Here is a 24,805-nt window from a genome sequence, read left to right on the forward strand (position 1 = left end):
TGTTCATTACTATTTAATAATCATTCAAGTAGCGATATGAACTGGGATAAATGGATGTTCTTTGCAATTTTATTTCGATTTTTAAACTGATAAACTGATATAAGGTTTTTACTGTGCAGGGTTCACACACGGTGCCACTGCTTTTATTTTTTAAAGAGACCTAGCCATTTGAAAGCAACAATCAATATAGCTTTACAAAAGTGCACTGTAATGCATAGTCAATTCTCAATCGATCTTAAATGATTGCCTTATTACTAAAATAGATTTAAGCCATTTAGTTTATCATGAATGAGATAGCACTGCTTCCTGTTGTCCATAAGATGGCAACAAACATTAAGTAAATGGTTGTGAGGATAAAAACAACTTTTAAGAGTTGTTATCTTGTTATTTTTACTGCAAATTTTCCCCGATTTGTAAAGCAGATCATTTGTGCACAGATGTGTCTGACATGCCTGACACCCTACCGGAAGTCTTTTTCTAGGTCTTTTCTTGTGAAGTGCTTTCACTATGAGAGAGTAAAGTCCATGCATCCTCATTAGCATAGACTTTGAATGAACTTGTCATTAGAGCAGAGAAAGGGCAGCCGTTTTTAAAAAATATATATATATATATATATTTGCTAATAGACTTCAGCCCCTCACCAGTCATTGTAATGGTATGTCTTAATAAGCCTTTAGCATGCAGCCACAAAAACATACCTGCAGTGCATCAAAGGTCCACTCAGGCGTCTTGGAGATGACCTGGGATAGGCCGCTAATTAATGGCAGAAAGCTTTACAGCAAACTTCAAATGAGCAAAGACTCAAAAAAAAGAGAGAATCAGTGGTTTTGTGCTACGTTTGTCACTGGTCTAAATGACGTCCAGAGGACTGATGGGATGGATGGCACAGGACAATATAAAAGACACTCATTCTACCCCTGGGACCAGATGACTTCCCTTCAGACAACAGAGCAGATGTTGTGGTTCCCCACCAAGTTCCAACAAGCTGCTGGGATGGAAATGAATAACAAGGTAAGAAGACAGCTTCATTTTTTTTGTTTGTTTGTTGAGCATTTGTCATGGTTTTACTTTGCTGATTTGTTTTGTTTGTTCTTTTTAATTGCTTTTTCTACATTAGCATCCTTTTGTGCTGCTAAGGGTATAAGCAGCCTACTGAAAAACAATTTGGGATATTTGGTATCAGTTATTCAATTCTCAAGTGTAGTGGAGGAATACATTTAATGCATTTTCCTATAAATATTTAACTGACCATTTCCTACTGAATGTGGTTTTATCATGTCACCAAGCTCCTATGATAAATACATATGTACATTTATTATACAGCATCTTCTCTTCTGTAACCCTGGAGTGAGGGAATAAAAATAAATAGAAGAATAGAAATAATTTCCCTATGATATAGGAGAAATAACTAATTATGCCTGGCTATATACATATATGTTCAGGCTTATAAACTTTATCATTAAATGGGGGCTGTTTGTATTGTACGTAATGCAATGTTGGTTAAAATTTAAGCTTACCAACATGTTGCATGGGCATGTTGATACTGACTGACTAGTGCTTTAGGCTTATTATCATTGTTTATAATAGATTTCAGTATTATTTTATTATAAATTCAGTGATTTATATTTATTATGCATTGGAATTTGTCCATTCAATTTCATATTAATTCACATTTACATGCACTTCATGCATTTTCTGTTATTTAATCATACCTCTTTAATCCTAAAAATCATATTTTTAATCTGACCAGAAAGCCATGGTATTGGTCTTGCTGCTGCTACTGTCTCAGCTGGCCTGTGACGCTCACAGCGAGCCTGAGTGCTGCAGAGAACCGTCTCGTCCCTGCCGCCTTTATGTGTTGCTGTGTCGCTCAGGCAACAAGGGACCGGGTGGAGCCCTCACGGATGATGCGGCCGCTGGGATCCTCACTCTGGGCAAACGAAAAGAGGACGAGTATCGCTTTCAGAGCCGACTCCAACAGCTCCTACAAGGCTCCAGGAACCAAGCAGCAGGGATTCTGACAATGGGGAAGAGAACCAGAGAGAGAGCTGGGGAGCAGTACATGGACTGGATGGCTCAATCTGGAACGACCATTATGACACCCCTGCCTGTTTGAAACTGAGTAAAACCAGGGACGCTGTTTAGATGAAAAAAGTCACATCTTCCACCAAATGTATATATTTTTTTTCCTCAGAAATAATGTGAATTTGAATGTGATCTCCAAATTTTAGGAAAAATGTTCTATATTGTACATATATGTAAAAGGGTCTGTGATCTAATAAAAAAGAATCAAAGCTGATCAACTGTTAACTTTCATGACTATATACAAAGGTGACAAACACTCAATTTTATTTTCTGGAATAAGTTAAGCATTTGATAGACATCACATACAGTAATGATAATTTCTTGGGTGATGGGAGGACTATGGGATAAAAAGCAGACTGTGGAAGACACCCAGAGATTTAAAATAGATAATCAAGATTTATCCACGTGAAAATCACTGATGAATGCCTGAATCCAGCCAAAAAATAAAAACAACCTTCGTGTTAGTCTATAAGCACAATCCATCAGCCACACCCAAGGTAAATAGTAACCAGCCACCAGTGCATGTAGGGTGCTTCAGGTTTCTTAAATTTAATTTTGCTTCATCTAAGTGTAGTATGGGGAGAATAAAACATAAAGCACAAACTGTTTTTTTAACTGCTTCCTTACCAGGTATTAAAGGCATAGACTTCCAAGGTAGTCTGCCGATTTGAAATACTGGAACAGACACATGCCTCCCTGTAATGCTCTCAATCATTGCCAGGCACCTGACTCAAACTCAGTCCGGCTGGTGGCTTTTTAAAGAATTTTTTTATATCTGCCAAACTGACACAGATGCATATAAATCTCAAATCTGTCCAACAGAAAGTACCTCTGGTTAAAACAAACAAAAACAAAACTGTTTGTGATTAAAAATAGAAATTTTCATGGGTATGAATATATATGCGTAACTAATATAGTGGATTTGTGTGCACAACAGCTTTATGCAACCATATGGAGTCGAGAGGAAATGCTAATAAGTGACGATGAAACATAAAGAACCAGTGAAATCTGCTATTTCGAGGTCAGTTTGTGTGTATAGGTTTTTACTGCATCTTCTACAGCAACTATCTGCGTGGGTGTTTGTTGATGCATGGGGAGTAAAGAAAATGTGAAATCGAGGTGGTGATACAGACAGCAGCCTGTTAGATTCTTCCAGCACACCAACAAAAAGCCTAGCAGCAAATTGACTGTTATTACACTGAGCAAAAACGTGAATTGCTTGATGCTGTGCTTTATTCAACTTGACCTCTACCCTCATGTGTCAAAAGAAGGGCTGATAAAAACACAGAATCTTTCCAGAGATGCCAAAGAAGATAATCAGTTGCTTTCTTCCACAGCAAACAAAACGTGCACACACACCTCCCTTTCTGTGTTATTAACGCGGGATCCAGCTGTACCTCAGAAAAATGATTGATAATTTAAGTGAGAAGTCTAAGCAACAGAAAATCATCTTCTGCCTCCCATTGTGGAGTTTCACAAAAGATAGAGGTGAGAGCGTGAGAAAGCAAGAGATGGAAGAAAAAGGAAAGTTATTTCTAATAACTTCTCTGGGGAGAAGGCAAGGTTTTATGTGAGAAAGAAAGTGAAGGCAAGAGATATTTCATAAATTCAGTGGATAGAACGGGGGATGGTTCAAGCTTTTTTCTATGAGAGAGAGGGAGCGAGAGAGAAGGGGAGGGAGGGAGCGAGAGAGGCTGGGGACTCAGTGGCAAGATTCATGGAGAGTGGAGTTACACTGACTGAGGAGCAGCTGAGACTTTGCTGTGATACTGGAGCAGTGCTGAGCACAGAGCGATGCACAACTGAACCTGAATACTTCTGACTCAGGCTGAGAAAAGCTTTAGAGCTTTAGCACGGAAAACCTCTGAATTTTCCTTCAAAGAAGAAATGGAAAACTCTGTGATACATTTCAGTAGTTTTATCTACTCAATATAGAATATATAAAACTTCCACTCCACTGAAGAGTTACAAGAAAACTCAAGAAGCGGTGTTGAAAGTCTAATTCGGGTCTTCTATAGGGAATGGTGGCAAACTAATTGAAACTAGGACTCTGTGACCTTTTTTTCTGGTGAAAGATGCCTGTAATGAAGGGCCTCCTTGCTCCACAAAATACCTTCTTGGACACCATTGCCAATCACTTTGATGGAACTCGTAAGTATTTTGGGGAGAGGGGATCACTTTGCATTAATACAGATTTTTTAAAAGAATGCTGATAATTACATTTCTGATGAATATACATGAATAGTAAATCGATTAACCTGCAGACCAAGTATTCGGAATCTGCGACTGATATTGTTGGACAAGTCAAACTGCTAGTCCCCGCAGATTTTGATCAGTATGTGTTCTTCTTAAAATGTGTATTACTTATATTGAAAGAAATGGTATATAATACATTTATATATGAAATATGTTGGCTGCAAAAGGTCAATCAATTTTAAAGATGAAGCTTTCCCAGCTTGCGTTTAGGATTTTTGCCATTGGCATTTCTGTAACCCAATTTAGGACTGTGACAGGCGCTGATAAACACTGCTGTCAATCAATATGTCCAACAGTAGTGAGATCCCATTTAATATGTTGGAGCTGAAGAGCCACTTGTTGAGATGATGTGTTGCTTGTTAGAATATTTCCCTGTTGATAATAATGTCAAGGTCTTTCTCAACAGCAAACAAAATAAATAAATAAAGGCAAATCAAATTATTCAGGAGCAACATTAAAGTTTTAGAGCTAAAGTCTGGCATCTTTCTTTCAGTTTAAAATCTACCAAAAAAGAAGGGAAAAAATATATATATGAGCTTTTTAAAAAGTTACTGAAAAATCTATTGTTTATTATAAGACCGGCTCAGCACAGTGTCGTTAATTAAATAACTATGTGCGGCAGTTACAGAATGATGCTAATAACTGTGAAAACACTACTGGATTTAAACACTAGACTTTGCTGAATAATTAATCCTGATTAAATACCAGCTCTAATAAAACATATTACTTTTTAGCATTTAATTACAGCCATTAAAGTTTCAAATGAAAATGTAGCTTATGCACCAAGTGCTTGACATGATTTGATTTTTGCTCATTATGCGAAACTACACTACAATGTAAAGCTAATATTTACATGTGCTTGGATTACTAAGAAAGCACAATTATTTTTCCAGTCTTATGTAACCTAGCATGAGATGAAGAGGCAGATTAACAGTCTCACTCTACAGCACATAGAATATTGTACTTTTTTTTCTTCTTGTTTCTGGGTAATACGTGGCTTTTCTTCCTGCTTGTTCTGCCTCAGAAGCAAAGAAATGAAACAACATTCTCACACTATAACACTTAATATACAGAAAGAAAAATCTTATTACCTTAGCATATGGAACAGATCCACCTGGCTACACCCACTCAAACACATATGAACAATACCAGGCATGGAAAGTTACATCTTACATCAAGTATCCAAGCATGTCAGTTTTACTCTACATCAGATTTAGTGAAAAAAAAAGAGAAACACATCAACAATATATATATATATATATATATATATATATATATATATATATACTTTTTCAGAAAACAAGAAAAGTGGTGCACAGGTCAGACATTGCGTTTCTCTCGCCATTGAAAATTCTCCATCTGTTCTCTGAGGTTTTTTGCCCTCACCTTCACATCCGCAGAAAGCAGATATAGAATTGCATTTACACATATCTGGGCAGCAAACATGTTTTCATTATCTGGCAGCCACAGTGCCTCTGTATGTGAGTCGTGCGTCGGTGGACTGATCAAGTCACTGAGTAGGATGTAAAAGGATCAACTGACAAGAGATGGCTTCAGCATAATGCCGCAGGAATCCAGGAATAGTTGAAAAATATATGTTAATTGATTTGAAAGTGTTGGATCACATACTGTGAGGGTGACTGAATATAGGCAGTATGATCCTGACATGAGAGCAGAGAGATTAATTTAGATGAATTACTGCATATGCAAGAGACAGAGAGCCAATCAAATATAATTTGAGGTGTGGTTCAGTCAACCTGTGAAAGCAGGAAAAGTTTACTTTTTCATCTAGTCACTCACAACTTATACAGGGTACTGATCTTAATCGACAATTTTAAAGCTTTCAGAATAATATTCATTAGATATATGTGCACTGTAGCCTGTAGAAGCATAAGGAGTCTATCAAACATGTTTGTTTTTGTGCTGAAATTGCAGTTTTCTCCTCCCCACGTTCTGTTGTGGATAGTTAGCAATACTAAATGCATCTGAATCAACAAATGCTTGCATTTTAACAATGTTTTTGTAGTGATTCACATCATTTTGAGGTTTGATGAGTGTCAGTGTTAACCATGGTCATGGCATGTTGACCCAATTGCTATTCAAACCTTTTGTTTGTGAGGGGTGGCTAGTCAAAAGAAAGTCAGAGTAGCTTTAAGACTGCGGGCTTGCACCAGTATAAGATAAATTAAGGTTATTTCAACTGTAAATCATGCACAGCTAGTCCAATAATGTCCAAAAATACAAATGTGGTGCAGGAGATTATCGTAGCAGGTCCCCTTTGAGCAAGGGGACTTAGTCAAATCTATTAAATGTGTTTTGTACAAATCAGAGTGAGGTTACTGTTGCAACATTACCATTTTTTTTCCTGCACAAATTGCCATGGCAACATAGGCGCAGGAAGATCTTAATTTAGCTTCTTATGAGATTAAGTGCAGACACTTCAGGTGAAAAAATGAAATAAAATAAAAAAACCTTGCACATGTGTTCTTCTGGAGGCAACACTTTGTTAGCACCCTTTAGTGATGCTGGCAATTATTTTGTGGTTGAAAAATCATTTAAAATACAATACCGTATGACAGCATGCATCTGAATAAACTGCTATTATCGGTCTCTGTTTACTTTCCAAGCTGTAGAGAGAACACAAAGCATCAGCCTCATTATATCTGGCCGCAGTACAGGTGCTTGGTGTTGTCCTTGCAGCTATATCATCATTGGAGTGCTTTGCTACATAAGCAAACAAAGAACTTTGGGGGAATTAAATTTGCTTGCATCAAAGTGTGTTTGAATAAACAAATAAAAGATGACATGTCAGTGTACTCAGTCTATTTGTCTAAATATTGATGGGTTGGACAACTGAAAGCACACTTCCATTAGTCATTGAATGATGAAGACATCTGGTTGTTGCGTCCCTTTACAATAGAGTCTAAAGTGCATCACCCCAAACAGTTTATTTCTATATATCAGTTTGTAACTTAAGGAACTGGGCAAATTGGGTAAGCTATTCTATTTTCCACCTTTTTGACTGGTGATACACAAAGAAAAGCTATTCTTACACTGTTATTTAATTATTAATTATTTGGCAACAATGATAAGAGCTATTGTTGGTGGAGTAAAGATGTAATGTACAGTCTGTCAAGCAGGGTGGTGGCAGCATCTTACTATGGGGCTGTTTTCCATTCACATTGTCAGTGGACTGATTCTTATATAGTACTTTTCTGCTCTCCCAGAGCACTCAAAGCACTTTATACAACATCCCTCATTCACACATCTTCGACTTGGGGTTAGTATCGTTCCCAAGTATATTTAGCATACAGACTGGAGCAGCAAGGGATTAAACCACCAACCTTCCAACCAGCAGTTGACCCGCTCTACCTCTTGAGCTACAGCCACCCTGACTCACTGTGAAGTGAATGGAAAAATAAAAAAAGGAGGACTTTAACTTCACCTCAAATCAACAATTAGAGGTTTGAAAAGATGTTTGCACACAAAATTGGTTTTGGAATTGATAAAGTAGGCTAACATTAAGCTTCTGGATAGCATTCCCAAAAACCCTAACCTAAACTTTGCTCATAAATTGTGCCGGGTCCATGCCAGGAAATCAATCAGTTTAAATGAACTCCACCAATTCCGCATAGTTTGGTGGAAATGTAATTGAAATTTTTGGTTAACAGGACAAAACATTTTGGAAAATATTCATCAGTGCAATGTCTAATGACTGAAAATGATTTAGAACCAGAGTCTCACTGAGGTCCTGGGACCAGCTGGCACTCTGCATATATTCTTGGACTTAATGCTCACCAGCAGCAAACTTCAAAGCTCTCTTTGATGTACACTAGATAACTGCCAACTTCAGGGTTCTGAGCTGAAAATACAAAGAATGACTCAGATAGGAAAAGTTACTTTTTGTGCTTCAAAAGAACTTGTATTTAAAAATTTATATTAAAAAACATTATACTTGACACATTTAAATGTTTTCTTTCAGAACTGCAGCTATATACTTTGGATACATCTATTCACTTCCTACTGTTCGGTTCGCCATGTCTGTTTCTCCAGGTCACACAATAACTTTACCTGATTTTTGATCTTTTTATTTTCCTCACAGACTGTAACTTCCTCCTGGGAAATACTCAGGGGAGCTGTGGATACCCTATTGTCTACTGCTCCGATGGCTTTTGTGAGTTAACCGGCTTTGTTCGAACAGAGGTGATGCAGAAAACCTGCACGTGTCGTTTCCTTCACGGGGCTGAGACCAGTGAAAATGTGATTCAACAGGTAGACAAAGCCCTGGAAGGCCAGCAGGAGTACCAAGGAGAAGTCTGTTTTTATAGGAAAAATGGTGAGAATCACAGACACTCACGGTCACAAACGAGAATGACTTGAGCTTGGCAACAAAAAAAATTGTTATTTCATCAGTATTAGAGATCTAATCATCATTTTGGTGAATTAATTGTCTGACGAGGTAATGTCTTTGTAATAACATTTTTAATACTCCCAGGAAATCCATTCTGGTGCCTCCTGGATATTGTACCAATTAAAAATGAGAAAGGTGAGGTTGTGCTGTTCCTGTTATCCTTCAAAGATGTCAGCGAATCACATGGAAAAAAATATCGCTGTACTCAAAGAGACGGTGAGGCCTGGCTGCTTGCGTTTCTTTAGTTTTTAACAAAAGCACTTATTTTTTGTGTCATTTAATGTGCATTTTTTGGCATAATTTACACACAATTTTATTTAGTGCGTATTATTTTCCTTACAGGAATGTTAGAGATTGCTGACCAGAGAAGAAAAAGTGGACAATCACACTTTTTTCAAAGTAGAGAGAGGGGGAGAACCATTCTACACCACTTGAACAGGCTGTTCACCAAGAGGAACAAGAAGAAGTTGCCTAATGTGAGAGCAAACCACTGGCTTAGAAATAAATACATAAAACTAAAGCACAGTTTTGCACTTTTACTAGCTAAACATTTACACTCAACAACAAAGCTGTCCTTTATATCCTAATAATCAGGTAACCCTGAGTCAGGTGAGTTTTGCATTTAGTACCAAGGTACGTACTTTGTGTACCAGATAGGGGCAGTTGGCCCTATTCAAACAGCTGTGATGATGATGATGATGATGATGATGATGTGTCATACTTTTAGTGCCCTTCAAGAATTAAAGTACTTGCAAACACAGTCCGGGCACTTGAGATTTGCAGGCTTGTAAAATTAGCTTACTCTCTCCATCTGTGTCATCACTATGCCACCAAGCAAGGATATCAAAGCAGTGCTGATTTGAAGTCTAAAGCTGAATGACTTGTTATCTTTTCAGAGTGTGTTCCAGAAACCGTCCCTGCCCGAGTACAAGGTGGCAGCTGTGAAGAGGTCCCGCTTTATCCTGCTGCACTACAGCATGTTCAAGGCTCTGTGGGACTGGTTAATCCTTCTGGCAACTTTCTATGTCGCAGTCACAGTGCCTTACAACGTCTGCTTTGTCAGCCGTGATGAGGACGGTGACCATCGGCCACTTGTCAGCCGCAGTACCATAGGCAGTGACATTGCTGTAGAGATGCTCTTCATTCTTGGTATAATATATTTGAATTTATTGAAAAAAATAAGGATGCAGTAGTATAACCTTTAATATTTTTTTAGGTAAAATTGAAATACTAAACACCTTAAACAAATGAAAATGTTTTTCTAAGAGGTTCTACTCTGCAAGCTACTAGTCTCTTCTACCTGTTACTTACATTACGAACAGACAACAATGTTAAGTTTAAATGAAGAAACATATTCCCCAGTGCAGCTGCAGTAGTTTCCCTGGCAATGGCTAACACACGACTACCTCCTACTTTTTCTCACCCACTCAGGCTGTCTTTGTTGCCCTAGGTTAGAAATCATAATTAGATTTCTCTCACGTCGTCCCATTTTTCCTCCAAAGAATGCGCGATAGCACATGTGCCACGAGGCTCGCTGACTTCTTGTCTCTCAACAAGTTTGTCTGGGGACAGACACCATCACAAAATTAGCTCACCTGGTAACACGTTTTTCCTTTTTTTCTTTCATTTAAACTCATCCTCAGTTCAGTCTTACTGAAATTAAACAAACAGTCGCCTTTTCAGTATACAAAAGAGAGTTGGGTTTATTGCCAGGGAAACCTTGCATTAACTGCTTTGTGCTTCTTATGCTGCAAATTCTATTTGTCCTTGCAACATGCAGCTTGATATGTTTCTTTGTTTAACATTCTTGGGCTGCAACCCCCGCCCCTTACTCATAGAATCTGTGCAACTTTAACTAGCACTATAACAATGATTTAATTATTTGCTGAAATGAGGCTTTGTATCCTAATATCCCGCTGTCTTCTTGAGCTATATTGTTGTAATGTATATTATTTTATATATTAACTGCCCCGGCTATGACTCTAGTGAAATCTTGTTTTCTTTGTTCTGGTTTGCCATCTTTCTCTTTTGTTTTTAACTTTACTGTTCCTTTTCAGATATTCTCCTGAATTTCCGTACCACCTTTGTGAGTCAGTCAGGTCAGGTGGTGTACGACACCCGATCCATCTGCCTCCATTATTGCACTACCTGGTTCTTTGTAGATCTGATTGCAGCACTCCCCTTTGACCTTCTCTATGCTTTCAACATTACAGTGGTAAGACTTTTATTCCAGATACGTGAAAATCTAAAATGACCTTTGTTTTTGTTACAGGAAAAATGATTCTATGTTTCTTTACCTTCTTTTAAATGTACAAAGATGCCTTTTGTCTGCCCTTTGCCTATGGTTAGATTAGTTTAGAATTATCTTTTTAGACTTTCTCAGCAAAGACATACTGTTTTGGGACGTATTGTTTTAGATTGTTTTATCTCTCACAGCCTTCTCCCAGCTCTCTGCTGACGAGACTAGCGCCACATATGGAGTTGTTTATTTTATTTGTTTTGTATTTTCTTATCCTGTTCTCACTGTCTTTCCTATAAAAATTACCAAGCCACTGTGCATGGTGTGAGTTGTTCTTAGCAGCTCACCCGTGTACACGTTTGATAAAGAAAGTAACTTTGTCTCATTGTGTCTTTATTTCTCCTGGGTCTTTTACAGAGTTTTCCCCCAACATTTCTTGGTCCTTCGACAGCCGGATCACCTCCATCGTGTCCCATCTCCGTGACCAGTCCACGTTGTTCGCCTGTCGACAGCCCACACACCAGGTGTGTGGAAAAAGACCAAGAGCGTTAAATTCGGGTCTTGGCCAACGTCTTAGAAAGCGACCCACGGTGGTGGGACCCGATCGAGGTGGACCAGACCCGGCGACACCGACCAGGTAGATACAGACACACTGACACAATCTTGCGTAAAAGCGCATTTTGAATTCAGGGAATTTAAAATAGCGGAAGTAGCTCGTCGACTGGTAGCTCTGGGAGCTCGTCGACTGGTAGCGTAGCTCGTCGACTGGAAGCTTTGGAAGCTCGTCGACTGGTAGCTTTGGAGCTCTGGGTAGCTCCCCCAGCTGGGTCTAGACTGGGTCTAGGGAGTAAGTAGCTCTGGGAGCTCCCCTTATTATAAGGGTTCCGGTCGCGCGCGTCGAAGCTGTGAATGTGAATGTGTGTGTGTGTATTGTTTTAATTAACGGAGCAAGCTGAATTTTCACGGTCCAATAAGAGACTGAGCTGCTCCTACTGTGTTTTTCTTTTACTGCTATTCACTGACGTGCTGGTGAGTTGAGAGAACGGTCGAGTTCCGTCTCGTAAAGTTCACACCGCTTTTGGAAATAGTCCGAAAGTAGAAGGGCGTGTGAGCAACCACTCTCGTCTCTAATACCAGCGAAGGTGATAGCAGCTGTATTGTGTATATATTACTTAAACAAAAATAAGTAAATACATAAATAAGATGGGTAAACAAGCAAGTGAAATTAAAACTCACTCCTGCTGACGAGCAGTGGTGAGAAAAGAAAAGTCCAGACGCCGGACAAAAACAGTGTCTGTAAACTGAGAGATTTAAGAAAACAAAATATAAACAGTCAGAAGAACAGAACTCAACTGCCAGTTTAGTAAAACCAGAAGACGAGACACTGTGCAGTCCCCACAATCCTTTTAGTAAACCATCACTCACTCCTGCAGCCGCATCTGCAGCAACACCCATATCAGGAAGAACATAATAATCCCTTATTAAGTGAAAACTAGAGATCACAGTAGTTTTGTAGTAGTTTAAAAGGGTTGAAAACAGACCCCACTGAGTAGATATAAATATAAAAAGTACGAAATAAAGATGAACAAAGGGAAAGTTACAGTAGAAATTATCTTTAGAGTATTTGAAATTAATAATAGCAAGGATAACAACCTGTAAAGTGATATTAACAATGAAACACAGTTGGCATGATGACCATGCCCAGCATGTATAAAATGAATATAAAGCAAATAATTCACACGAAAATATTTTAATAAAATAAATAAGGTATATTAAGGCTGTGTCATTGTTCAGCCAAGGACAGTGTGTGAAAAGGTAACTGTCTCCACCTTGGGAAAAGGATGATTCTGCAGGTCATCTGAAGCCCTTGATGGATACAAAATAAAATATAAATAATATATTATAATAGAACTGCCTGGTCCGCCATGCAACAGAGAGAACAAATGTGACCGCAGATTGGATGAATTCAAAATTATCTGTTTGCTGAATAAGATGATCCTAACTATCAAATTGGCTCAGTAGTAGTATAATGGTACACACTGATAAAATATTATAATATGCTATTGCTGTTATATAAGACAAAGAGGATAATATTAACAATGACATAATATTAATATGAAGAGGCACCTTAATCGGTTATGATGTGAGGTGAATAATTGTTAAGCAGTAGTCTGCATCAAGCTTAAGGTTTGCTGAAACTCAGTGTAATGACATGTGAGATGAAGACAATACGGAGAATAACTAAACTAATGAAGTGCATAGAGGCACTTGACCAGCTTGAAACTTATCATTCTAGAATGACACATTGCTGAGATAGAGCACACCTATAATAACAACCAATAAGCAAAACCCTGTAGACAACAGCTAAAACTACAGGATTGAGAAGCTGAATTAAATATGTAGACACTGCTAAGCTGATGAGCATGTTCCACATTTTCTTTTCTTTTTATTTATTTGTTTCTTTTAGAGCAGAAGCTGCTGTAACACACCCAAAGAAAGACTCTAGGTCTGACCAACCGTCTCAGTCATGGGCAAAAAGATGTCAGTCAATAAAATTCTAAAAGATAATTTATTGACAAAAAATATATCAAGAGATAAAAGATAAAACAGTCCAGTGTCCCACTTAAGAATTGTATAAAAACACACAGTCCCAAGGCCAGAGCCAGCTATGCCACACTGCCAAGTTGCACTCCACATGTTGCCTTTAACAGGGTTAGAAGTTGTCCTTGGAGACCCACCACCCTGCAAGCATATAGTCAGTGGTCACTCAAGCCTCTGCAACCCTGCTGCCTTTAGGCTGTGGCATATAATAGGCCCTGGCCTGCACAGAGAGACAAAACGACACACCTAATATAAAATTCATAGGGCAAAACCCGTCCATCCCAAACATATCTGATTTCATCACATTACATACCTGCACAGAGAGACAAAACGACACAGCAGTGTTTGTAGTGTGGGCTATAAGAAGACCGGTGTATCAGTGCAATCAAGTACACCTGCCTCTAATTAGTCCAACCCCATTCCAGCCATTGGCTCACCAAAAATGTGACACACACAAAACCACTCCCAACCCAGTGCAACTTCACACAATAATATGGAGCTGAATTAACACAGGCACATTAGTCTACCATGTTACAAGCTGCATGCTATTAAAAGCCAACATATGCAGACTTCTGCCTTGTTCGGATGGCAGCATTTTTTTTTTCTTTTTCTTTTGTGTCCTGACACGTTTATGTTTTTTGTTTTTGTTTGATTATTTTGTTGGTTTTGGAAACGAATTTAAACGAACTTGTGACCATACTTGAGAATCACAGTGACACATAGTGATTAGGCATATGATTGAAAAATGCCTAGGTTTAGAGCTGTGAGCTATGAGCTGTGAGCAATGCAAAGTTAAATATATATATTTGTATAAATGGGAAACAACCCTAACTTGAAAGTTTGAAATGTGTGAGATCCATGCATTGTTTGAAGAACTAGAAATTATCTAAAACTGCCTTAAGTGAAAATGTAGAGTTGCATCTATTCTCCCAAACAAAAAAACAAAAAACAAAAAAAAGGGAGAAGCATTCTGTAACTTAAAAATAAGGCTGACTGTTGACAACAGACTAAAACACTAATTCGCAGGTGGCTATCAGGAACAGAGAGGCGAGCAAAGTCACAAACACCAAGGCCGCAGACAGCCACGCAGAAACAGCAGATAACATAGAGACAACGCCTGCTAGAACCGTGGAGAGGAAGGTCACTTCACACGAGATTGTTGCGCATGTGAAATACACAAAGATAAACAAATAACCATTTATATAGACAGCCAGTATGTTTTCTCTGCTGTGCATCATTTTGCAAAAAATCTGGAAAACCAGAGGAATGATTACACCAATTGGCAAACCAGCATGCCAACCTCTTACAACGCCTACTGACTCTTTCATTACTACAGGCAACAATTTTGCTGACAGAGCAGCAAAATAGGCGGCACAACAGGCAAACATGACATTGATGGCAGTAAACACACATCAGATTCCACTGGATGTGTTGAAAAATGAACAAAAAGCAGCAAGCACAGCAGAGCAGGCAAAATGGCTAAAACACGGTGCAGTTCTGACAAACGACTTAATGATGTGTTATGGCAAGCCAGTGTTGCCAAAATTCCTCCACAAAATGGCGGCATTAGTGACTCATGGCTGTACGCATTTGTCAACGGGGGGACTGACCAGTATTGTCAACTCTCATTTCTACACTGTAAATTCTACACAATACTCTCATTTCTACACTGTAAATTCTACACTGTAAATTTTGAAACCTCAGCAAAACAATTTGTCAGAACATGCATGACGTGTCAAAAATATAATGCTCAGGGTAACCTGCGACCACAAAGAGGCCGTTTTCCAACTCCGCCTCATCCTTTTCACACAATTCATATGGATTTTATTGAACTAAGCGAATGTCAAGGGTCAAAATACGCCCTAGTGGTTATAGACGTGTTCTCAAAGTGGCCGGAAATCTATCCAGTGAAAAAGGCAGATGCAATTTCAGTAGCAAAGTGCCTGTGCAATCACTTCATACCCACATATGGCATCCCAGCTTTGATACGGTCAGACAACGGCACTCATTTTGTAAATGATGTCATCACTAAGGTCTCTGAAGCACTCGGTTTCAGCATAAAACACCACTGTGCTTATCACCCTCAGAGCGCAGGCCTTGTAGAGAGAACTAACGGCACTATAAAACAAAGGCTCAGGAAATGCATGGCAGAAACAGGAAGGCCGTGGCCTGAATGTTTGGGTTTAGTGAAAATGTGGATGCGCTTAACACAAGGCTCCCATAAACTAACTCCATTTGAAATCATTCATGGCAGGCCGTTCCCACTGCCGATCACCAGTCAACCAATAGACAAATCAATCAGAGAAAACACATTAGCAGAATGGATGTCTAAGCTGTTAGAAAACAAAGAGATCATTGTACATAATCAACAACCTGATGATGTTTCTCCAGTGTCTTGCAGACTAAAGCCCGGTGACTGGGTTCTGATCAAGGTGCTCCAAAGGAAAAACTGGAGCACACCCAGGTGGGAGGGGCCATACCAAGTCCTCCTCACTACACCGACCGCTTGCAAAATTGCGGAACGACCATCCTGGGTCCATCAGAGTCACTGCAGGCGAGTCAGTGAAGCCATCTAAACACAGCTGACGGCAGGCTTGCCCGCTTGTTGTGATCTCGCCCGGTGGAGGGGTCAGCTTTCCTGGCCGGGGGGTCTACTCGCGACAGGAGGGTGTGTTCCGTCGTCATGAGGTGGTGGCTCTTATCAACTGCAGCGGCCCTGACCATGGCCGGGCTCCTCACCTTTGCTTCCATGAGGGACAACAAGTCACGCTATATGAAGAAAAGGCAGACACTGTATGACAAAGGAAAGTACACCAAGTTTCCCCATGGCTACGCCACTAACTTCTGGTGGCAGTTTATGAACACTACAGCTCACTTGAATAACAAAACTGACTGCTATGCATGTACCCATATGCCCCTATCCTCGCAGACGTCTGGCCTGTGGCCGTACAGCATACCTGAAGATCGCAGTTGGTGCCTGTTGGGCCTGGCAACACATCCAGGCTACTCTTTGGTCCAAAGCCAACTACAGCATCCCAGCGAAAGCAACCTGGAGGTCATCATCACTCACAAATGTGAACTGTTCCGGACAGACATACCTACTGACCTGGCCCCAAGTCTCAGACCCGCTGCCTGATGTAATTCTACTGAACAAACTGAACGCATCACAACTGCCAGTATGTGTGATGAACAATGGCTCGCGGGCAGTGGGGGAGCTGCCTACTCACCTATGTAAGCACATATACACTTTCTGCCCACCAAGGAACGAGAGGAAGCGTATGGCCTGTTCAATCAACGCCACCTGTGCCAGTAACACGACGCTGATGGGCCTAAACTGTCGCTCCGACTACAGCTACCGAATGCCACTACAAACAAAGACTCAGTACCAGACAGGATGTGCACGGACGGCACCCAGCAGCAGAGGAACCAGAGTTTTGGCTGACTGGTACTTCCTATGTGGCAATAAGGCTTATCTGTCACTCCCTGAAGGTTGGGGAGGTCTGTGCGCCCTGGTGGAATTATCAGATCACGTTTTCTTCATGCAAAGTGTTGCACATCACCCAAGCAGCCGGCAGAGACGTGAAGTGGACATCGCCTCCCCCAATTCTTTCGGCATTACAGTGGACACTGGAGTGCCGGGAGAGTTTCGCATCTGGGGAGGAGGAGTGAAATTCTTACAGAGCTTGATCCCCGGCATTGGAGTTGCCGAGGTGCGGGATCATGTGGAAATCAACCGATATGCTCTGCTACGACACATCAACTTGACTAAGACCCTGGGAACCGCCTTAGCAGGAGAACAGCAGGCCATCAGAACGATGGTGCTGCAGAACAGACTGACACTAGACCTGCTAACAGCATCACAAGGAGGAGTTTGCAAGCTGATCGGGGAAACATGTTGCACTTTTATCCCTGATGGATACGAAACTGGAGGAGACATTTATGAAGCTTTGCAGAATTTGACCGCTCTGCAAAAATATGTCACTAAACACACACCTGGAGCAGCTACAGCACAAAGCTGGCTGGACTGGCTGTTCAGCGGTTCATGGCTGGCTGCTGTAGCAAAGCCATTTTTCCTTCTAGGTCTCATCATGATAGCACTGCTCATATTAGTGTTGTGTGTGTTGCCATGCCTAAGAGTAATGATTTCAAAGATGATAACAACTACAATGACTGCTTATGTTGCCGTGCCTCAAGAAGAACAACATCCCGTTGCAATTCTGTTAGAGGAGAACTTGTACTAGCTGCTAATAAATGACGTGGTGATTAAAAATGACTTGTCAAGTGATCATGCACTGATTAAAACATTAGTAGGTTATGCAAGTTTTCATGCTTTTATTTTTTTTTGAAGTCTTGACTTTTAAACATAAAGTTTTTCATTTTTATAACGTTTTCATACTTTTATTTTTTGTAAGTTTTCATTTTAAATATAAGGTTTTCATCCTTGTATTTTTTGAAGTTTTCATTTTACATATTAGGTTTTCATCATTTTTTTTTAAATACAAAGTTTTCATTTTAGTTTTCATCCTTTTATTTTTTGTAGTTTTAGTTTTATTATTTTTTCTTGTTTATTCCACTTGTTATTTCATTTACTATGATTTTCATTTACTATGTTTTTCTTTTATTATTTTCTTTGTTTTATTCTTTAGACCAAATGACTGCCATTTCTGCTATGCTGACATTTTGAAAATTTTGGAAATTAAAAATGGCCTAAGATACTTAATAAATAATTTTCATAGACAATTGTTGTATACATTTAAAATAAGTTAAACAGGAGGGAATGTTACAGGAAAAATGATTCTATGTTTCTTTACCTTCTTTTAAATGTACAAAGATGCCTTTTGTCTGCCCTTTGCCTATGGTTAGATTAGTTTAGAATTATCTTTTTAGACTTTCTCAGCAAAGACATACTGTTTTGGGACGTATTGTTTTAGATTGTTTTATCTCTCACAGCCTTCTCCCAGCTCTCTGCTGACGAGACTAGCGCCACATATGGAGTTGTTTATTTTATTTGTTTTGTATTTTCTTATCCTGTTCTCACTGTCTTTCCTATAAAAATTACCAAGCCACTGTGCATGGTGTGAGTTGTTCTTAGCAGCTCACCCGTGTACACGTTTGATAAAGAAAGTAACTTTGTCTCATTGTGTCTTTATTTCTCCTGGGTCTTTTACAGAGTTTTCCCCCAACAGTTTTATACTTTCCAGTGTCTTTAAATGGACTAACTTTAAGCCTATAGTGAGTAATGCTATAGTGCTATTTCCCCCAGAGAAGAGAGTGGAGATGATTATCCTTCTACATTCATGCCCTTCACTGAACATTCTTGTTAGTCTGCTTGCTTCGACACTAGTACTTCTCATGGATTAGTCTTAGTTTGCCAAAGGCAACTTCAGCTGACGCACAAAGTCATCTCCCTAACTGTATTTTTGTTTTGCTCGACGTCCGCTGCAAACTCTCCAGCTATTACGCTGTTCTAACTTTGATAGTATTTGATGGTACTAACAGAGAAGTGGGGATGTGTCACAAGTTAAACACACTCATACAGATCCTTGAACGGCAAAACTACTAAATAAACTAATCTGCATCTTTGATGTTGTACTTTTCCACTCCTTTTCCAGACTTCATTGGTGCACCTGTTGAAAACAGTCCGTCTGCTGCGCTTGCTACGGCTGTTACAAAAACTGGATCGATATTCCCAGTACAGCGCTGTAGTCCTGACCCTGCTCATGTCTGTGTTTGCACTGCTTGCTCATTGGATGGCTTGTGTCTGGTATATCATTGGACGCAAGGAGATAGAAAGCGGTGACCCAGTAACCTGGGACATAGGTGAGGACACTGCAGTTTTGTTTGAATAGTCCCACACAGTTAAAAGTATAATATTCTCCCTCACTCGTTTGCTTTACTGAGACAAATTAGGTGTCTTTTTTTTGGCAACATCGCCGTGTCAGTGCTGCACATCTCAGCTAATGCTTGAATGCTTCAGCATCATTTCATCCCCTAGCTTGTTTCCTCAGAGGAAGTGTAGGTCAAGAAATGATTACATTATATCACCAGTAACACATTATGTCATTCTATATTATATCATGTATTATATCACCTACGACAGCAGAAAAGTTCAACCATTAAAAAAGAATAACAGAAGTTAATTTAATCACTCAGATAGACCTACGTAACAACCTTCTAACCTCTTCCACCAGGTTGGCTTCAGGAGCTGGGAAAACGTCTGGAGACGCCGTACATCAACAGCACCGTGGGTGGTCCATCCTTGCCTAGCGCCTACATTGCTTCTCTCTATTTCACCCTCAGCAGCCTTACAAGTGTTGGTTTTGGGAATGTGTGCGCCAATACAGATGCAGAGAAAATCTTCTCCATCTGTATTATGCTGATGGGAGGTGAGTTTAAAGGACATGGCAGGAAATTCCCAACTATATGAAAAATGTTTCAAGAATGTCCCCATATTTCTGTCACCTCCAGCCCTGATGCATGCAGTAGTCTTTGGCAACGTGACTGCTATCATCCAGCGCATGTACTCACGTCGCTCCCTCTACCACACCCGCATGAAGGATCTCAAGGACTTCATCCGTGTGCATCGGCTACCTCAACAGCTCAAGCAAAGGATGTTGGAGTACTTTCAGGCCACCTGGTCTGTCAACAATGGAATCAACACCAATGAGGTGGGTAAAGAATCACACTGTAGCCGTGTTCTCCTGGCTCTTTGTGTTTATGAAAAATATTTGCTTGGACATAATAAGTTATTTTTCTGGCAGAATGCATCATTTTTAATATGTAGCTGAAGAATATGTCTATTCTTTTTGGATATTGGTTATTCTACACTCAGAAATGCCATTCTTAAAATATGGGGCACCTCAGATTCTCTGGAGTCTTATTCCAGTTCTTTAAGTAGATAGTCCTTTTTTGCAAATAGAATTTCAGTATACTGCCAGAGCCTATCTAGGAGAAGTTCCTGTAATTACAAGGGTTGGAGCTGAAATAGAGAGAGCACTCATTAACACCCCCAACCATCAGTATCCTCAGATAATTAATTCAGTGTTGAAGGTAACAGAGAGAGCCACTGGTTTCTGAGAACATGCTGGCAGTATTATCATGTCTTTAAAAACACAGTCTGCCCTTTTTTTAATTTGTTTAATTTAGGAGTGGTTAACCATACCATATGTGTAGGCTTCTTAGTAGCACTATTGCATAGTCAAATATCTCTAAGTAATTGTCTAAAACAAAAAGATTGAAGTATTTTAAAAGGAGAGTACCTGGTGATTTTTGACTACAAGAGGAGGGACAGACTTTACAGGAAACACGTAAATGCAGTACTGCAATATTCCAGTTTTATCAAGCCGAAATGTAGCAAGACAAGAAGGCAGTGGAGTTTTGTTTCTGTGAGAAGAATATCTGGGTGAACAATGAGCTGATAATTACAAGTACTTAAAAAAAGAGGGTAATTTGTGTCTTGCAAAGCTCTATATGCATTTAAGTACCGGTACGGTGGTTAACTATTAAATAGCGGTTCTTATTTTTATTGTGTCCTCGCTCTTAGCTGTTACATGACTTCCCAGATGAACTGCGAGCTGACATTACCATGCATCTGAACAAAGACATACTGCAGCTGCCTGTGTTTGAGCGAGCCAGCAGAGGGTGTCTGCGCTCCCTCTCCCTCCACATCAAAACTTCCTTCTGTGCACCAGGGGAATATCTTATTCGCCAAGGAGATGCCCTACAAGCTAATTACTTTGTGTGCTCCGGTTCCCTGGAGGTTCTGAAAGATGGCATGGTCCTAGCAATCCTGGGTCAGTGTGCACCCAGTGTTTTAATGTTAATCTCATACAGATTTCTCTACATATTAGCTGTGTATTGACATATTACACATACTATGCTTATGTGACAATCCCTACAGGCAAAGGCGACCTCATAGGGGCTGACCTACCAGAGCATGACAAGGTGATCAAGACCAATGCAGATGTGAAGGCACTGACATACTGCGACTTGCAGTACATCAGTGTCAGGGCTTTGAGGGAGGTCCTGGGGCTTTATCCAGAGTATTGCAGTCGGTTCAGCTTGGACATCCACCACAATCTCACCTACAACTTGAGAGAAGGCAGTGAAGCTGATGTAAGACATTTACTTTGAAGCAATGGAATAAAACTCAGAATGAGACACATTCGAATGCACCACAATTCAGAATATGGTGTACAAACATACCTATGCTATATGGAACGCTTTACATGTTCAGTTTCCAGTGTGAGTGTAATGCTTTGTTCATTTTCACTTCCATGCCTTTAGGGAGTAACACGGTTTCAGCTGACACCCAGGCAGTCTCAGGTATGTCTGCCTCATTAGGATGATTAATTTAGCCTTGACATGCTTGATACAGCCATAGTTAAATCTGTCTTAGCTTAAGGGATTAGTCCGGCTTGCATTGCATTCTCTTGATAAATGTCATGTAGATATGAAAACACTTAAAATGCCTTTTTTTTTTTATAGTTGAGATAATAATGCTCCAGTTGCTGCTAGGTAACAGAGAGAAATGGAGCAAACAGCATGTACTATATATGGTTTCTACACTCCAGTCATCAAGAAAAACACTAAGCTTAATTAAAACTATCCTACAAGAGAAGTATTTCTGACACTATCAAAATCACTAGACTAAGAATTTTTGTAGCAAACAAATCTATTACCCAAACAAAAACCATGCACAAATCTTTGCAATCGGCTTCATTGAGTTTTCCATCTTTTTTCTCCTCAGTTTATGGATCATAAACTACCCTATATCATTCAAGGAGCTGATGTAAAACATACAGACCACGTAAAATACTCTCAGCACCAGAGACTGCCTCTACTACAGAGTATGGGCAGCCCTGTCCATCAACCCTGCCTCAGCACGTTGCTGGGCGAGGAGCTCCGGCACATCTGCGCACTGCAGCTCTGCCGATCACCTGCTCAGGGAAGCAGGGGTTGTAGTCCTTCCCCACAACCTTTTTTCAGCGAGGAGCTCTCTCCATCTCCTTTACCCAGTCTTACCAGTGACCTAGACTTGAACCATCGGCCTGCCAAACTCATGCCATCCGGTTCTTGTATTAGTCCTCTGAACCTCAGCCCCAGGTGACCTATTCATTCTCCTTTGGTCAAATATCAATAATCTGTTTGCATATAATTAAATTAATATAACACCCATTTGTCTTACTGTCAGGGTCGTGGATGGAATTGAGGATAATGATCACACATTTCAGTTTAATATGGAACAGAGCGAGGCAAAGACTAATGTTGCAGGTAAAGTGTCTGAAAACTGCATGATTAATGAGAAATTGTAAATATAAGCCTTTCTATTCAGGACTAGACATTAAATATAACCCAAAGTCGGGACAGATTAGATGAGTTTCTCACTTTTAAAAAAAAAAATCCTTTTTCAGATCGGTTACACATCTGTAGCCTGTTTCTTGAGACAGAAGAAGTGAGACAGAGCGTCAGCAAGCTAAGCAAAGAGGTATGTTCCCTTATTAGGCAAAAGTGCTGCTCCTTGAAATATGCCCAAATGTGTTTTGTGAGGACACAGTAACCTTTACCTTTGACCAAGTGAATCTAATCAGTTAATGCTTGAATTCATATCAACTTAACATGATAGCAGTTACAAATAAACAGTTAACAGTTTTGAATAAACAGTCATTATTTCTCATTCTTTCAGGTAAACAACTTAAACCAAGATGTTTCCAACCTTGCCAAGGAACTCCATGACATAATACATTTTCTGCATTCTCATATGACAATGCTCCACAATAACTCTCCAGCTTCCACATGTTCATGTGGCACTCAGGTGCTCCCCAACCCAAGTGTGACAACTTCTAGCCACTGGCAACCGGATGTCCCTTTAAATATCTCCACTGAGTTACCACCTGTTCATGAAATGATTAGCCATCCTGCTAGAAATATATGGCACTCCAGTGGAATACCCTCCCAGTGCACCAGTTCCGCCTTGCTGTACTCGTCAAGCACAATACCATCCTGTTCACACCTGGTCTGCTCTGACAGAGACACAACTCAGAGGCTTCAGTGCTTCTCTAGCCCTTTCCAAACACCCAGAACATCTCCAGGCTCTCCTTACATGACCTCCTCTCATGCCCATGGAGGTCCATCGCTCCTGGGTATCAGTTCTGCCTTCAGTGGCTACCCATTAAGTTCTCAGGCCTCACACGTGGTTAGTAGTGCAAAAATCCACACAATAAGCAGCACCCACTCCTTATGTTCTACAGTAAACTGTGGCTACTCCCAGCCACCCCTAAGTGTTCAAACCAACTCGGATTCTTCACATAATCAGACCAAATCCCAGACACCTATACATTTATCCACCACTCCTTCAGCCCAACCACAGTATCACACTGCCTTTAGCTCTTTGACGCCATCAAGAGCCCACACTTTGATATACACAGGATACGAGGACCAGCGAGGTACTGTCGAAGGCTCCAGACAGAATGATCCGGTAGGATCCAGTCCTGTCCACCAAACACAGGATCTGGCAAATTCTCTGATGGAGCAAGTACCAAACATGGACAGTAAAGCTTCACTTTATAAAGAGAGGACAGAGACCATGGAGTCTCATTCCACAGGAGACAGCATTCTTGATATGAAAGAAAGGCCACACTGATGACATCCCTATCTGGTTGTGCTATCAGCGAGTAAATAACAAAGCTGACGTAATGTTTAGAGTACCTTACCAAGAAATCTGGTGTGAAGTTTGAAATTAATAAATTGTTATTTAGCCAAGTTCTCAATCAACTATTGGAATCCAACTGCCACTACAGAATAAACCTGTTTTTCTCCACTGATGGTTCTTGTGTTTTATATGGCATTAATAATATTTGTGAATTGAGATTATGTCATGGTCTGCATAGATCATAGCTGAAGCAATCTTATTTTGCAGACCATACACTCTCACTCAACCATTCAATGCAAAATTGTTTGGCTAGTTATTCATTTTATTTATTTTTAATTTTTTTCTATCACGTGAATTGTCACTGCTGTATTCAGCCACAAAATGTTTCCAGGGTTGGCTTAGAAGCCGCAAGTGAATGGGCAGCACCCCTGAGTGGTGATATGTCGTTACTACAACAAACACAAGACTGGCATTTCATGAGATATGGCCTTTTGGAGCCACAACCAAGCTTTTGACCTGTAGAATGATGTAACATATTCCTGAAACGTGTTAATCATATTTG

General features: G+C 40.0%; 3 protein-coding genes across 3 annotated transcripts; all 3 read left to right on the forward strand.

Annotated features, from left to right (window-relative positions):
* Window positions 1-50: 50 nt before the first annotated feature.
* Window positions 51-2,299, forward strand: hcrt (hypocretin (orexin) neuropeptide precursor). Its single transcript, XM_085454713.1, has 2 exons — window positions 51-1,011; window positions 1,751-2,299. The coding sequence occupies exons 1-2, from the start codon at window positions 679-681 to the stop codon at window positions 2,114-2,116; spliced, it is 699 nt and encodes a 232-aa protein (XP_085310839.1). The 5' UTR covers window positions 51-678; the 3' UTR covers window positions 2,117-2,299.
* Window positions 2,300-3,808: 1,509 nt separating this feature from the next.
* On the forward strand, window positions 3,809-24,415 carry kcnh4a (potassium voltage-gated channel, subfamily H (eag-related), member 4a). Its single transcript, XM_085454715.1, has 16 exons — window positions 3,809-4,236; window positions 8,444-8,677; window positions 8,837-8,968; window positions 9,095-9,228; window positions 9,649-9,901; window positions 10,810-10,967; window positions 19,205-19,412; window positions 19,784-19,978; window positions 20,061-20,260; window positions 21,136-21,385; window positions 21,493-21,707; window positions 21,879-21,917; window positions 22,342-22,697; window positions 22,786-22,865; window positions 23,006-23,079; window positions 23,278-24,415. Exons 1-16 carry the CDS (start codon window positions 4,161-4,163, stop codon window positions 24,232-24,234), a joined length of 3,561 nt encoding a protein of 1,186 aa, XP_085310841.1. The 5' UTR covers window positions 3,809-4,160; the 3' UTR covers window positions 24,235-24,415.
* Window positions 11,014-18,779, forward strand: LOC146711746 (syncytin-A-like). Its single transcript, XM_085454714.1, has one exon. The coding sequence runs from the start codon at window positions 16,490-16,492 to the stop codon at window positions 17,831-17,833; it is 1,344 nt and encodes a 447-aa protein (XP_085310840.1). The 5' UTR covers window positions 11,014-16,489; the 3' UTR covers window positions 17,834-18,779.
* Window positions 24,416-24,805: the final 390 nt, after the last annotated feature.

Source organism: Copadichromis virginalis, linkage group LG4, assembly GCF_057382275.1.
Source record: "Copadichromis virginalis isolate Kocher_CV1m ecotype Utaka linkage group LG4, C_Virginalis_male_GT1.1, whole genome shotgun sequence".
Classification (NCBI taxonomy): Eukaryota; Metazoa; Chordata; class Actinopteri; order Cichliformes; family Cichlidae; genus Copadichromis; species Copadichromis virginalis.

Excerpts from the sequence above, each read along its gene's own strand:
- LOC146711746 (XM_085454714.1), top strand. The coding sequence starts at position 16,490 with ATGCATGTACCCATATGCCCCTATCCTCGCAGACGTCTGGCCTGTGGC.
- kcnh4a (XM_085454715.1), top strand. The coding sequence starts at position 4,161 with ATGCCTGTAATGAAGGGCCTCCTTGCTCCACAAAATACCTTCTTGGAC. Across the intron at positions 4,237-8,443 it reads CAATCACTTTGATGGAACTC|ACTGTAACTTCCTCCTGGGA; the intron begins GTAAGTATTTTG and ends TTTTCCTCACAG. Across the intron at positions 8,969-9,094 it reads TCGCTGTACTCAAAGAGACG|GAATGTTAGAGATTGCTGAC; the intron begins GTGAGGCCTGGC and ends TTTTCCTTACAG.
- hcrt (XM_085454713.1), top strand. The coding sequence starts at position 679 with ATGCAGCCACAAAAACATACCTGCAGTGCATCAAAGGTCCACTCAGGC. Across the intron at positions 1,012-1,750 it reads GGATGGAAATGAATAACAAG|AAAGCCATGGTATTGGTCTT; the intron begins GTAAGAAGACAG and ends TAATCTGACCAG.